This window comes from Morone saxatilis, unplaced genomic scaffold, assembly GCF_004916995.1.
Source record: "Morone saxatilis isolate NCDOM2014 unplaced genomic scaffold, NCSU_SB_2.0 Contig17, whole genome shotgun sequence".
Taxonomy (NCBI): Eukaryota; Metazoa; Chordata; class Actinopteri; family Moronidae; genus Morone; species Morone saxatilis.
This window is the reverse complement of record NW_023339729.1, coordinates 28,614,207-28,629,340: the sequence shown is the minus strand read 5'-3', so window position 1 is coordinate 28,629,340 and position 15,134 is coordinate 28,614,207. Positions and strand designations below refer to the sequence as shown.

Genomic DNA, 15,134 nt, shown 5'->3' with positions numbered 1-15,134 from the left:
TAAATGATTAAATGGATCCTCTTTCCTCGCTGGCCTCCAGAACAATCTTTGTATTCACGTTGATCACAGTGTTCTTCCTCCTGCAGGTCAACTGGCTATGGGTGGCTCCTCCTCTAAAACAACCTTTTTCTGGCAGAAGAAGAAGAAGAAGTCGCCAATGGACAAAACCTGGAGTAAGCTGAGGAGGGCGCTACCTAGTAAGAAACGCAAGAAGAAGAGCGTCCTGTCCCTGGATAAACTGAAGTTGGACAACCTGAAGAGGGAGAAGCATTCCCAGAAGAGATTCTCACTGCCAACAGACAAGAAAGAGCCGATATCACTGAAAAGACTCTCTCTTGGTAATATAAGGAAGGGGTCCATACAGACTGCTTCTCCAGGAAGGAAGGAGAAGGAGGGAGGAGAGCTGGGGAAAGTAGAGCAGATGAAAAGGAAACTCTCAAGACCCTGAGAGAGAATACAGAAAGGAATAAATTGAGGACTGAAAAATAAAGAAAACGTGTATTAAAAGTTTTTAATGACGTCACTGTCAGTTACTGAGGGCAGATTATCATGGTTGAAAATTACACACAGGAAACCAAAACAAAGTGTTACGGTCAAAATGGTTCTTTCCTAGAAAAATATCAGCCTTACTCATCAGCTGCAATATAATTACCCTAAACCTTCATAATCACTCACTCACACGCTCTGTTCACTCAGCAATGCTTAACAAAAAGGTTAAACATTTTAATTTAACATTTCTGGATATTACCCTAATAAACAAAAGCTTGATTTCCCTTTATGGTGTTTTTTTTTTGTTGCAGCTGCCTCTGATGGCAAATCTGTGTACTAAATACTGTACATAATATCTACAATTTCAATGTGATCATAAATAAAATGTTATATCACAAACAATTTACAAATGAATATTGTGCATCATTCCAGCACAAAGACAGTTTACATGATGCACAGTGTTAGCAGCATACAGTGACAACAAAAAACAACCCAAAGAAATATAAAAAATAAAAGTTTGAGGCAGAAACAGCTTTTAGCACAAATCGGTCAGTTCCCTTTGATATTTACAATAAAAGGTAAAATATAGAAATAAAATGTGCATCGTAACATGCACACCAGAAGATTGGTGTCTCTTCCACTCTATGAAGCATAAGGCAAAAATTATCTTATTGTATACTTTAAATATTGGGGTTAAATCTATAAATATCCTACATCTAAAATTATGTAACAATCTAATCAGAATCACAAACCCCAGAAGATGATTCTGATTTGTTGCCAAACAAATGAAGAGAGGTGCCGGAATGCTTTAAAGCAGGGTTATAAATTCTAACAAAGGCTTTATTAATGTTAATAAATCATCTTCATCATCATCAATAAGCCATTAATAAGAATAACTAAGTTGCCAGGTTGGGAAGAATCCATTTGGTTGGTGTTTATTCTCTTTATTTGCTGTCTCTTTAGTTAGATCTTTAAATAGTTAATTAAAAAGCGAGCCAATAAAGGGTCATTAAGTTTATATCTTAATAGTAAACTGTCATGTTTAGTTACACACGCAGTAAATTCCTGATAAAGCGTTCTTTTGGTGCAATAATCCTCCAGGTCTTCAGAAAACAAAAAAAACAATACCACTCATGCCAATTCTAATACTAAAACTATGATAAATAAGTTGTGCGAAGTGGTGATAAAAAAAGTGGGTATAAGGGGGTATACACCCAATGTAACTCAAAATCAAAGACATACTTATGAAAACAGGAGGCTAAGACAGCAACTGATCAGGGCTTAAACAGCAGCAGCTGTAGATATAAAGCTGTTAATGAATACATTTCGGTCTGGATGCTCTGCAGCTTTGCAAGTGGCCCAATACGAGGGGTATTCCTACATGAATTTAAGAGCTTGTTAAAGCACAGAGCAAGTTCCATATTTTTCACAACCTGGAAGCGTTGCTGTTAACATTGGCCTCTGTCTACATTTACTAAAACATTGGTAAATTGCTTATTAACCGTAAAGGAATCCATCAGTTACAATTTATAACCCTTTATAAAGCCCAGCATGGAGTGATACTGGAGTCCTCCATGAGCTTCAGTGGACTTTGACTGCAACTCCTGTGAGTGAACCCTGGTAACACCAGATATCCAGTGATTCTATATAAACTCAGTTGCCAGTTTGTTAGGTACATCTGACTAAAACTAATGCGGTCTAACACAACAGCCCTGAAATAAATCCTTCTTCAAAGAAGTTTATAATGTTCAGTTTTTGTTTGAACTATTTTAGAGACGTGTTGATTCAACTGTATGACCATTCTGGAGGACGTAGTCGTTGGTGTTGTACTGCTTTATACGCACGCCATTTAAGTTAAATGTAAGCTAAATACCAAGCACCTTTCTGTATAATGCAATACAGTTCAACAAGACCACAAACTACATCCTCCAAAATGATCATAAAGTCTGTTGTATCAGACTGCACATACACATTAATCCATCATGAGGATATTACTACAGCCATTTGTGGCAGAAATTACAACTTATATAACTCAACAGAGAACATATTTCTGCTATGCGACCGTCCACACACTTTCAGTCATTTCTTCCGTGCACCGCCAGCTTGTTCCAGTTGTTCAGTGGCTGTCAGTGCTGCTTCTACCACCACTACCATCTGTTTAGGGAAAACTGGCGGTTCATTTATGTCCTAACAGGAAATGAGCTCTCCAGTGTCCTGTCCCACCCCCCCATGTTGTTTAAATGGGCCAGTAATGGAGGGTTTGCGTCCCCATGTCTGCTAAAGGTCGATGATAAAGCACAAATGAGCCACTCCATTTTAATTACAAGACACGTCCGCTATCATGCTGGCCAACGGATATTTTAAGTTAATCAATTCTTCTTTGCCCGATGACCAACTAAGCTTTAACAGACACAAACAGAGCAGGCGCTGTCTGCAGTTTTTGAGCCCGACGCTACAGTCTGCTGGTTGGAGAAGGACGGGTCTTACTGTTTGTATACACAGAACTGTAGAATTCAGAGTCAAGTGTGTGTCTGCATGTTTTGAGTGTGTTGAATGTTTATGGTTGTTTGAGTTAATTCCACTTTTCTGAAGAGTCAGGGATGTCTTCTGTGCCCCCACGGATGAGAGGCGTCCCGTTGCTCCTCTCCATCAGCTCGGCAGTACGAGACTTATAGTTCTAAAGACAGAGGTGGAGAGACAGATAAGAATATGAGGTGAGAGTTGAAATGAGGTAAAGAATCAGGAGAGTGGGGAAAGAAAGAAGGAAAGGAGATTAGGTGCAGCAGAAAGTAACAGGAAGTGAAAAAGAAAGAAGAGAAAACGGGTTAGTCATGTCCAAACTAGCAAAAAGAGCTAACCAAGCAGAGAGAAAAAGACACAGAAAAAACATGTTTATCCCTGAGAGAGTGTTTCCACATAGGCTAACAGGATTCCAAACGTAAAGTTCATTCATTGGTTATCATAAAGAAGCAATCATGCCGAAAAGCAGACAAAGCAGGCACGACAGACATGACCAAACAAATCACAGATGTATGGCAGTTTATGCATTTATTCATATTAGTTGTAACGTTTGTACAAAAATAGACCCTAAATATGAAAATGTTTCTGAACTGTGAAAACAATACAAACAGTTAGCCTATAATAATATGAAAATGAGTATCAACAAGTGGATTCATCTGAAATCTGAAGACAAAGAATATAGTTTAAATATACTGTTATGCCTTTAATAGCTTCTTGTAATGGTATTCCCTTTATGAGTACTTAAGAGTCAATGATTATTATTATGTAATTATTCGCAAATGTCCAGCTTCCTCTTAATTGTGTGAGTCACTGCATATTTTACTATCACGGAGAGAGCAAATGAAAATTTGTCCCAACCATCCGTCTCCTGCCTCCTTTCTAATCCTAATGTCATATATGTAAAACAACCTATCTGTGAATCAGTGTACACGCACACGCCACACACAACGCCACACACACACACATCACTGCACTTCCTGCTAGCAGCAATAACAGGCTGCGTGTGCGTGTGTGTGTGCGTGCGAGAGGGAATGACAGAATGCACATCTCCAAACAGACGCACATGCCAGAGTAACAAGTCAGAGGAAATGTGGCGAGGAACATTACCCACTCCAACCACAAGTACACATCTGGACTGGTTTAAGAGTGTACAGCACGAGCACATGATCTAACACACACACACATTAGCAGACAGCATGGAGAACATAGAAATGTTCTGCTCAGTAAGGATTGCATAACACAACAGGGTAATTCCAACAAAGAATTCTGTTTACAGTAAGAGGCAGTGCGGCCATTAAGGCCTCGTTTTATGAGCTCTTAAGGGGGTATGATTAAGGTCACTGATGTTTTGCACAAGTTTGCCTCATGGAAACTTTGACATCCTGGTTGGATGAATGTACATATGTACCGAATTACAACTGTGTCATAATTCTGAAAGCATGATGGGACATATTTTGTGCCCATGCAGAGATGATCTGCACGCAGATCAATTATTAAAGTGGCCGATACTAATACTAGAGATCTGATGGAAGACAAAACAGCCTGCTCGGAGACCAATTCTCTGACTGGCTGAAATTGTTGCACAACATAACACTGTCATGTTTAGCAAGTTTGCAGGCAAACATTAGGACACTGTGAGCAAGGACACAATCAAGGGCAAATGAGCAGCACTGTGTGAGAGGTTACTGAGCACCTACGTGGACGACGGGCAACATGCAAAACATTTATTGAGCATAAATTGCTCAAAATAGATCCTTTTGCAAATGTCCCATCCTGTTCCCAGAAGTGAGACACAAATATGATGCAATACATTTGAAGGTGGAGGAAAAACTCTCATGCTCAACCAGTGACATAAAGAACTTTGGAGTGCCACTAACTTAAGTCCAGAATACACAAAAAGAGTTTGCACTTATCAGAAAACTTATGTCCATTCTTTCAGTTTCTATGTTCAGCACAGATGAGTAAAAGGCACGGATGTTATGAGTTCTACTGTGTGTAATAGTCATTCAGCTTCAACATGAACAATATTTAATGGGTAAGTCTTGCAGCACGTGGGACGAAATAAGGTGTTTCATTGGTATTTATTATCTTTGGGACTGACAAAACTCAATAAGGCTTCGGGAAATTATAACAGCCATTTTTTTTACTATTATCTGACAGTCTATAGGCTGAACGGGTAATCAACAGAAACAAGAATCAACAATAAATAAAGAACACAACTGCAGCACTATCTTTCCTTTTTGGGCTGCTGAACAAGATATCTTTTTTTTGTCACTGACCAGCCACAAGTCTCTATCTTGCTTCTTCCTCAACCACTTCTCCTCTCTGCCGGCAGCCAAACTCCACTGACCGCATCATGCAGTGTTGTGTTATTAACCAACCCCTGTGGTACACATTAAAGGCACCATAAAGGCTGAAGTAGGAGCCAATTCTTCCTATACACACGAGTCACAAGGGCGCCATCGTTTTTATTCAAAGCTACATAAATTCATCTTTGCTGAACACAGAAACTGAAAGAGAATTCTGGCTGAGTGTGCAGATTTTTTGTTCTTCCTTAGTTAACGTGCATACAAATTATGCTGTTTCATATGGAAGTTGCCACATGCAAGAGGACGGCACTACGCAGTTGGCACTTTTGACGTTTAAAGAGTGACACAGGAACTGAAAAAAGGAAATGCACAGATAAAAACTGCTAACTTCTGAGATAGTATCACAACAAGATGAGCTGTCACGTTAACCACAGTAAAACACCAATACACTTCAAGGTTGTTATTTTCCTGTGAAAGTTGAGGGTTCACTGTGTTGAATGCGTTTTATTTTTCACCACTAATTCATGTACAGTATGTCTCCAATTCATGTACAGTAGATCACATTTTGCAATAGAAATTCTATTGAGAATTTTTCAGGCAGCACAGAGCTCAACATGTTCATAAGCTAAGGCTGAAGCTCTGCAACATTAGCAGTTACATATTCTCTTTCACCAGTCAACACAGTGATACTGCAGGATAATTGAGTTAATAGTTAGAGGTTTTATATGAAGTATTAGTCTTGGAAATAATGTACACACACAGAGCACCTAAAAAGCAGAAGCACATTTGTTTATATTTGCAGCAACAAACAAAAGGTTTAACTGTAATGACAGTTTTGCTACACATGACTACAGTATACACGCACACACACAATCACTTTCAAACAATAAATCACCACATTTGCATCTAATGATGAATCTATTTTGACAAAGCTGCCATCAATGGATGTCTTTGCAATAGAATATGGTAATGACTATCAAGTGCAATCCTTTTTGATATGCAAGGCTCATCATTTTTGTTTGTTTTTTAACAATTTTCAGATTTAAGTACTGAGGGTGTTTAAAACCTTTGAAAAACTTGATTTTATGTTCCCACAATTTTACTGTTTCGGACCACTGCAACGTACAATAAATGAGCTTCTGAGTATGCACGCTCTTTACACATGCATTAACTGATTTTGGTGAAGTTTAAAAAGAAAAAGATGCAGAGTGGTTGTTGAAATTTTCTTTTACATTTACATCTAGCTGCTGGATGTTTTTACACTAATTTTAAATCTTCAACCACGATTGGAGAGAAAAGTAAAAACAAAAAGAAAAAGCAGCACTCAAATGTAACCTTCAGTTGTCATGTTGGCCTAGTTATCTGTTTGTCATTACATATCTGTGAGACTGCTTGAATAATGGCTGTCATGGTCGTACTCTATGTAGTGTGTCTCAGTGTGGTTTCAGGGCTTTATCTCCTTAGAGCGAGTGGTTGTTTGATTTGTGATTGCTGTCGTCGGCTCCGTTGCTCTCAGACAGTACCTCATGCTCCATGGTGTTAAAGTGGACTTCAGAGTTGCCCTTTTTGCTGCTGCCCCGCCGGCACAGGCAGCACAGGATCTCCTTGAAGGTCCTCCTCATGTCTTTGTCCCTGAAGGAGTAGATGATGGGATTGACGAAGGAGTTGCACTCTGCCAGCACCAGGCAGTACTTCTCGAATAGCAGCACCTTACAGCTGTTACAGCCCAGACCGTCGAGCAGCAGCAACACCAGGCCGGGCGTCCAGCAGATCACAAAACAACCTGTCGGTGGAGGATTGAGGGGGCAGGGGTGGGGAGGGAGGGAAGGGAAGGGAGAGAGAGGAAGAGATCAAGGGTACATAAGGTCATAAGAAGGCTTGTAATAACATTGGAAATCAACAAGGAAAGTCACAGATAAAAAAGGAGTTGCTAAGAGGAAAGAAAATGAACAGACAGTTGTAAAGAATGTGAAGAAGTAGAGGGTAGCTAAGGGAGAAAGGGAATGTACTGTAAATTCCTCTCTAGACAATGCACACACACACGAACGCACGCACACACACACACACACACAGATACATAAAATGTCAGCATGTGGACTGGGTTTAGTCTGTATGATCAGATTTCATTATCATAATACTCGATTAGGCAGCTCAGGAATTCATTATGTGCACACATTCGAAGCACATTCAGCACTAATATATGCACACGTACAAGCTACAGGCGGAAATGAGAAAACGATGTGGTAACACACACACAAACACACACACAATGTGCAATGCATTCCTCAGCCCCTGACCATAACCTTAACTGTCAGAACTACATGCTTAGCCTCAAATCTAAATAGCAATTTGAAGACATGGGGAACACCCAAAATGTCCCCGCTTTACAAAAATGTCCTCATTCTCAAAGTCAAAAACTCTAGTTGGTCTTCACAAGCTCAGAAGTGCACACCCCACACACTCTCAGTTGTGTCATATGGGCTGGAGTGAAGCTGTTTTCTGTCACAGTAACTAAACTATGCAGCTCCCTGTCAGGACATGCTCAGGCTTTTCCTCGCCCTCCTCACATGCCATAGGTGCTGAATCCTGGCTGCCGAGCGACGGGCAGAGAGATGAGTAACATTTTAAAAACGTTGAGGAATTTCATCGAAAGCTCAAAATGCAAGTGCCGGAGAAGGGGAGGCTGGGAAATAGGGCAGAGGGAGCGAGGGAGCACAGCCAGTTCAGCAAAAAGAAAAAAAAACAAGGAGGACTCGGCGGGAAAAGGAGGGAAGGAGTGAATGTGTGTGGGGAGGTGTAAGGTCTGGTTTATCAAGTACAGACAGGCTAAGAGAGGCGCCTGCATGCCAACCCTCAGTGCAACAACACGTTAAGAAGCCGCTATTCTTTGGAAATTGAGATGAGCATTTCCTTGAAGCGTAGCTCTTGCCTGTATCTCTCTCACAGTGAGCAAAGTCAGTAATGTCTATATATATATATATATATATGTATGTGTGTGTGTGTGTGTGTCTGTACAATTAAAGCCCTAAAAAAAAACATTCGGCTTCACTACTTCACATAAAATGTAAGGTTATTTCGCAGCAGATATATATAATATTTCTGTGTTTTGTCTGTGCCTTTCTTTCTTGAAGTGGCTGGAGCGCTGCTGGAAATCAGTTTGGTTGATAGTGGTCTCAGCGTAAATATCTGATTAAACACACAGTTCTGAAAAAACAGATTCTATCTTTAAGTTGAATTATTGCTTATCTAATCACAAACATTTACTAGATATACCATCACTTTTTATAAACAGTTATTTACAAAAGGAGCAGATCGCTGAATTTTATGACCTTAAACAAGAAGTTGTTGTGTTTCCTGCTGCAAGAAGACCAAGGACCACCATAGTTTACAGTAAACAAAGTCCTCTTGAGGTGAGCTGCCTTGCATACCAAAAAGTCTTACTAACAGGTGAACAATCTTGACTTAATAGATTTTACCTGATAAGTGAAGGACTAAAACACTGTTTTGGACAAGTGAGGACAAGTGTGTGGGATGCTTTGGTTTTCTCATTAATAGAAAGCAATAAGATAAATGGGGAGGAAATGCAGCTGAATATGCACCAGATTCACCTAAAGTTAGAGTTTATACCAAAAACAAATAAATGAAAAAAGTTAAAATACATAAAAAATAAATGATGTTCACTATACGATATGGTTTGAAATGTAATATAAAAATCTAAGTAAAATAGGCTGTTTCACATTTTTCAGCACCATCAAAAGAAGTTATATTATACATTATATCTACCCACTAATGATGACAATCAATTCAAATTACAGTTTCCAAGGTCAATAATGAACTCTAATGCTCAATAATACAAATAAAGGTACTTTTCATCCCAATCTTCATGACATTTTTGCATATGTATTGCGTTATTACACACTGCTGTTATTATTGCTGTTATTTCCCTGAAAGCCTTTACTTTTATTTCCTTCAGTGTTGTGTATCTATGTATGTGTATGCCAATAAAAGTAATGTTTCTCTGAACAAGCTCTCCTTCCAAGTACAGTTTCACCAACATTTGTGTCACTTCCTCTTAGTTATGCTGGGAATTTATGGTTAAAGACGGCTTGAAACTGCAAGTGGAGCAACGCTGACTCTATTTTCTCACTTATGAATGAATCCTCATAAAGGACACAAGCACCTGCTCAGCTGTTTGTACTTATATTAGATTATGGTCAGAATTTAAAGAAATGACTTTACCAAACATACCGACATTCAGTTAGGTCAGTGAGAGATTCATAATGTAGGTTTCAGTAAGTTTTTTGTTTATTGCCCAGAACTTAATGTGTATAAACAGCATGTGTGCTTCCTCACCCAGGATCATGGAGACGGTCTTCATCAGGGCAAACACTGTCTCTCTGTGTCTCATCTGGGAGGTGTGCTGCGACATCTGCTTGCTCTTGTGCCGCACATAGAGAAAGATCCGGGTGTAGACAGCCAGCATGATAGAGAAGGTTAGCAGGTTGAGAACGGCCCAGAACACCAGGTAGCTGCGGCTGTACATCGGCGCCATGGTGGAGCAGTGATCCAGGTCGCACAGGCAGTGCCAGCCCATGGTGGGAACCAGGCCCATGATTATAGCCACCAGCCAGATGAATACAATGATAACAAAAACACGCCGGGTGCTCATTTTACTGTGCAGCTGCATGTTGAAGATGGTTTGGTGGCGCTCCACTGCCACAGCCAGGAGGTTGAGGACTGAAGCGGTCAGGCTGGTGTCAATCAGCCCCTGTCGCACAAACCACTGGTACTTAGAGAGCTTAATGGTCCAGGGACCAGTATGAAACATCAAGTGGAGGTAGGCGATACCTGGGAAGAGGAGAGTGAGGGTTTAATTACATAGAAATGTTATTAAAAAGAGCTACGGGATAATTCACATTATTATATATTATGTTGTCTTCAAGGAGTTGTTTGTGTTTAAGATTATTTTCCTTCCTATCAAGACTGGGACAAACTCCTTAACGTGTGCTTAATGTCTTTGCATGCAATATGAGGGTATGATAAATAAAGCTCCCAGATATTTGGCATCAGTTCAACAAAAAAATTACTTCTTAAAACGAGTGGGAACTCTCATTTTAAGAAGTCATTTTTCTTGACATTACAGGACAGCACTTGCTCACAACGAGTATTGTATAGTATCTCACTTTTGCGGCACACTTGGCTGTTCTCACTAAATACACTTCCAGTAAATTGACTACAGTTTTCCTCCAACTGTAACATTAGTTAGGCCACAGCCCACAACAGTTCAATTTACACAGAATGTTAAGTTAATTCAGTTAATTGGTAGTTATATTTCACAGAAAATTTCAAAAGACTCGATGTCAAAAAGCTGCTGCAAGTTGGTTCCACTTCTGGTAAACCCATGTTGAGCTGTCAAACCACGCAGATTAGCAGATTAACAGATTAACAGTTGAGTTTCAGACATATACATATGTAGGCGATCTGAGGTGCAGATTTGAGTGATGGGCTAAAATACAATTTAAGTTTTCCGGGTCAACATAGATTATTTTCCAGAATTATAAGTGCGTTTCCATAATTAATAGAGAAGAAGGTCATGACCTGTTAAGGGCCTCAAGTCAAAAGTGTCAAAACACCCACAGCCATTGTTTTTTTTATGTAGGAATGCACATTGGCGCCATGTGTCACTGCAGATTTACCAGCATCATTGACCCAGTGGGATACACCACCACTGCGCTACTTACCAGCATCTACACTCATCAACTCTCCATAAAAGCAACACTTCTATCACATTTGTTCCCCAGATGCGACACTACATGACACAGTGCGAGTGTGTTGCACCTTACGCAACAAATATCTAAGCTAGGATAGGGAGAGACACAAAAACATCCATGTTTGCATCACTGTGGTTAAATGGCAAAAAAATTCCAATCCCCTCAAAACATAAACAAATAAAACAATAAATCTTTGTAACAGTATTAACGATAGAAGTGAAGATGGACACATTTGTTATTAATATAATATGTAGTGCACATGAAGTAAATCAATTGTACCTGAGAAGAGGTCTGCCAAAGCCAGGTTACCCAACAGGTAGTAGATGGGATAGTGAAAGCGTCTGTTTTTTAAAATGGCGCCTATGACCAACAGGTTGGAAAAGATGACGATGAAGCAGACCGTCATGCCCAGAGTGACAATCACATAGTCACGCGTGCGCCAGTGACTGCTAATGTTCTTGCCACTCTTCTCATAGAAAAAATTGACACTGCGGTTTAAGTAGCATCCCTCTCTGTCTTCAGTCAGCGTATCCATGGTGAGATATCTGGTTGATTTGTGGGATCAGACAAGAGTAGAAGAGGACGGAGAGGAGAGCGGAGATGCAGAAAGTAAGCAAAGGAGATGGTCTAGGGCGTCATTCAGACTTCCTGGTGGGCTGGAGATCTGCCTGCCATCAGCTGGATAGGTGAGGACTGGAGGGATCCAGTTTGAAGTCTGAGGCCTTCACTGTACGGCGGTTTGGGATCCACTGGTCTTCAATCTGTGGAAAAATGAAATATATACCAAATTTACTGAACTACCAACATTAACAATCTCTTACCAACCTAAATGTGTACATAGGGCATATTTTGCTCTGTGGTTCATTTTGTTGTGACAAGTCACGCTCTTTCGGAGTTAAAAAATATCTTTTGTCTATGTGAGAAAATATGAGGTTTGGGGGGTTGTTGATGAGGCAGGGATGCATTGCAAAGCAAGTGTTAACACCAGCGTTTACTCACAAACCACTTTAATCTGCTCAATCTGGCTTTCTTTCACATACATACATACATACAGTACATATCATTAATACATATCATACACTACATACATAACGCAGTAATCACATAATAGCATACATAGCTACATACATAATATACATACATACATTACATACATACTATACATACAACATACATAAGTCAACATACATCTACTACATACAGCCACTTGGCTCATGCTTTGTTTCTTCTCTCTGTGTCTTCCAAGCAGCTTGTTTTCAAATAGTCGCAAAAAACCAGAACATGGTAACAAAGTAGGTGAGAAAAATAATCAAGTACCTTCTCGTGTTGTTAAGTATATAAATTTAAAATGTAATAAGAATTTTCTATGTAGGTCATTTATATCAACTATTGTCATTGAACTTACAGCATGATGTATATCAGTGATGTATTATATCGTTATTAAGGATATGATATTTTGGTCATATCACACAGCCCTATGTATGCGTGTGGCAATTTTTTATTCATATATGAATCTTATGCATTTAAATGGATAATGGCAACAACACCCAACAACGATCCAAAAACCAGCTAATCAGCCCACAGGTTTTAAGTTCAGAGGTCTAGAAGAGAAGTTAATTAACATAGACTACATAAACCATATGGCTGCGCTTTGTGGTTGAAATCATCATCACAATATTATTCAGGATTAGAGCTATCTCCTTTTATTTAAAATTCAAACACGTGAAATCACTTTCACTTGTAGCCCAATCTCACATATTTGCCTCAAAGTGCTTTACAGCATGCGACAGCCACAGTCTTTAGACCATGCTACTGTTCGCACAACAGAAAATAAATCTGCACTTATTTAGGAAGTCTTCATTTGTAAGCAAAGAATGCCACACATTCTCTGGTTCCAGCTCCTCCAATGTAACAACTTGCAGATTTCCATTGTCTTACATTGCATGACACTGAATATCTTTGGGTTTTAGACTCAGAGAAAATATTTAATGACATCATGTTGGCCTTTAGAAATTGTGACTTCTTTAGAGCCCGACAGATATGTATCGGCCAATATATATCTGTCTGGTCGACCGCAAGCGTATTGGGACTGATCGTCATATATATAACAATATACTAGTATTAAACAATGCTCGTAATCATATATTGGTGTCACTGCAAAGTTTATCCACTGCTATTTTTAACACTGTGGCCAGCCGCACGGAGTACGTGAGAAAAAGCAGCTCACAGCACTGTCAACTAGAAGTGGTTGACATGTTTAATTATTTAACATGTTAAAGAATATTTAACTTAAAATATAAAAATATAAAAGAATATTTAACTTAAATATTCTTTAATAAAGTTATTTGTTCAAGAAAGCAGCCTTCTCAGTACATTTGCACAGTTTTATCGGTAAACAATCAACACAGAAAAGGTACATTTTTATTCCAGCAGAAATTGAAATAAATGTGAAAACATACAATGAAGCAGATTTTTTTTTTTTAAGTTCATGGTCAGTAAGTTGGTGCTGAAAAGATGATGCATCATCTGTTCCAAGATTGAACTGTGTGAACATTTTTTTTTTTTTTTAAGTATATTTTTTGGGCTTTTATTGCCTGTGTGAACTTTTGTAACCCCACAACAGTGTATTATGTATCTCAAGGGGTAAACACACACACAAAAAACAATGTGAAACCAGCTAGACTCAAACAAATAATATAGCCTGCCACAGATGACTTTTACTGATTTGACTGTTGTCATAACCCACCATTATGTTTTAATACAAAAAGCAAAAATGGATCTTCCTTACAAAGCTGACAGAAAGTCTACATTAGCAGCAGCAATCAACATTATTCTATTACTACTGAGCTCAAAGAGCAGCTATCTTTACAGGCTGACAAGTTATGACAGGAACACTGGACGCTTTATGACTGCGATGCTGTAATTAAAACCAACCACAGCTCAGGCTTAGCGTTCACTTTAAGACATGCATTCGTAGTGCGGCCAACAACAATGGGCTTAAATCCTCTATTTACCGTAAACCTGTATGGGCCGCATGTAGCGTTTTGAGTCAACAAAACTCCCTCACACGTTCTTCATTTTCCTATGAAACCCTGCGCAGGACTACGACGCGCACTGCACCGCCGGCTCCAAGTTCAACTCTCTCAACAATGGAAACAGCAGAGCAGCTCCCTACAGCAGAGACACACCTCACAATTACACAATCCAGCTATGTAACTCAATCTCAATCCAAACATGCACAACACACACACACACACAGAAAGGGAGCCTCAGTGACCTACTATCCTACCAAGGGTGTGTGGACAGAGAGACACAGATGCCAAATCAAAAACAGAAAAATGTGGAGAGAGTGAGAACTTAAGAGGCTTCAGAATGAAACGATGGATGAGACGTAAGGAAAAGGGTTTGATTCAAGCAAGCAACCTAAAACAGTTGAAGGATTTTTTTAAAAAGTGTAGCATGTGAAAGGACCTTAAAGTCAAAGCAAGAATAACTCTTTAGAGTACAGGAACATAGTAATAAGGGGTTGTGGTGTGTGTGCAAAGGTTTGGGCAAACAATTCTCATAAGTTCTCATTTGTGTGGTGTGACAGGAAGTGAGACACTTTTTGAACTGAAAGTGTTCTCTCTTGTAGCCTTTGAGACATGAGATGTCAACCAAACACTACAAAAACTAAAGTTAATCTTTCACCGCAGAGCCTTGACACACACACACACACAGGTGCTCGGTTTCCTATCTACGTCAGGACAAACCATATGAACTCTTTGAACTCTTTTAGTTAAGCTTTTCAATTGTCTTCGCTACTATCACAGTCTTGTGTTTAAGAAGATAACTCACAAATTTACGCTGACAAAAAACTTAAAAGCATGCTTAGCTTTGCACTTTTTCATGCTGCAAATCTTAAGAAACATGCAAGATAATCTCATGGGAAACACACAGGAAGCTTAATCTACCTCATTTGAGAGCTGCAGCGATTTATAGATTAGCTTAACTTAATTGGCAACTAAAAATGTCATAGTTCTCTCTATTGTTTATTTTGTTGCGT

General features: G+C 39.3%; 2 protein-coding genes across 4 annotated transcripts in view; both read right to left on the bottom strand.

Annotated features, from left to right (window-relative positions):
- LOC118327159 (bifunctional apoptosis regulator-like) overlaps positions 1 to 15,134 on the bottom strand; it is a 337,943-nt gene that overhangs the window by 269,228 nt on the left and 53,581 nt on the right. The window lies entirely within an intron of this gene.
- Positions 498 to 15,134, bottom strand: part of lpar2b (lysophosphatidic acid receptor 2b) — a 17,867-nt gene continuing 3,230 nt past the window's right edge. Inside the window, exons 1-5 of one of the 2 annotated variants that reach the window (XM_035660425.1) lie at positions 14,104 to 14,244; positions 11,369 to 11,850; positions 9,672 to 10,166; positions 6,842 to 7,101; positions 498 to 3,166 (exon numbers count right to left, since the gene is read on the bottom strand). In XM_035660425.1, the coding sequence (XP_035516318.1) occupies positions 3,062 to 3,166; positions 6,842 to 7,101; positions 9,672 to 10,166; positions 11,369 to 11,624 (1,116 nt within the window). In that variant the 5' untranslated portion in view covers positions 11,625 to 11,850; positions 14,104 to 14,244 and the 3' untranslated portion in view covers positions 498 to 3,061. Of the gene's footprint in view, positions 3,167 to 6,841; positions 7,102 to 9,671; positions 10,167 to 11,368; positions 11,851 to 14,103; positions 14,245 to 15,134 lie in introns of those variants that run through there. The other variant, XM_035660424.1, reaches the window with a different exon arrangement.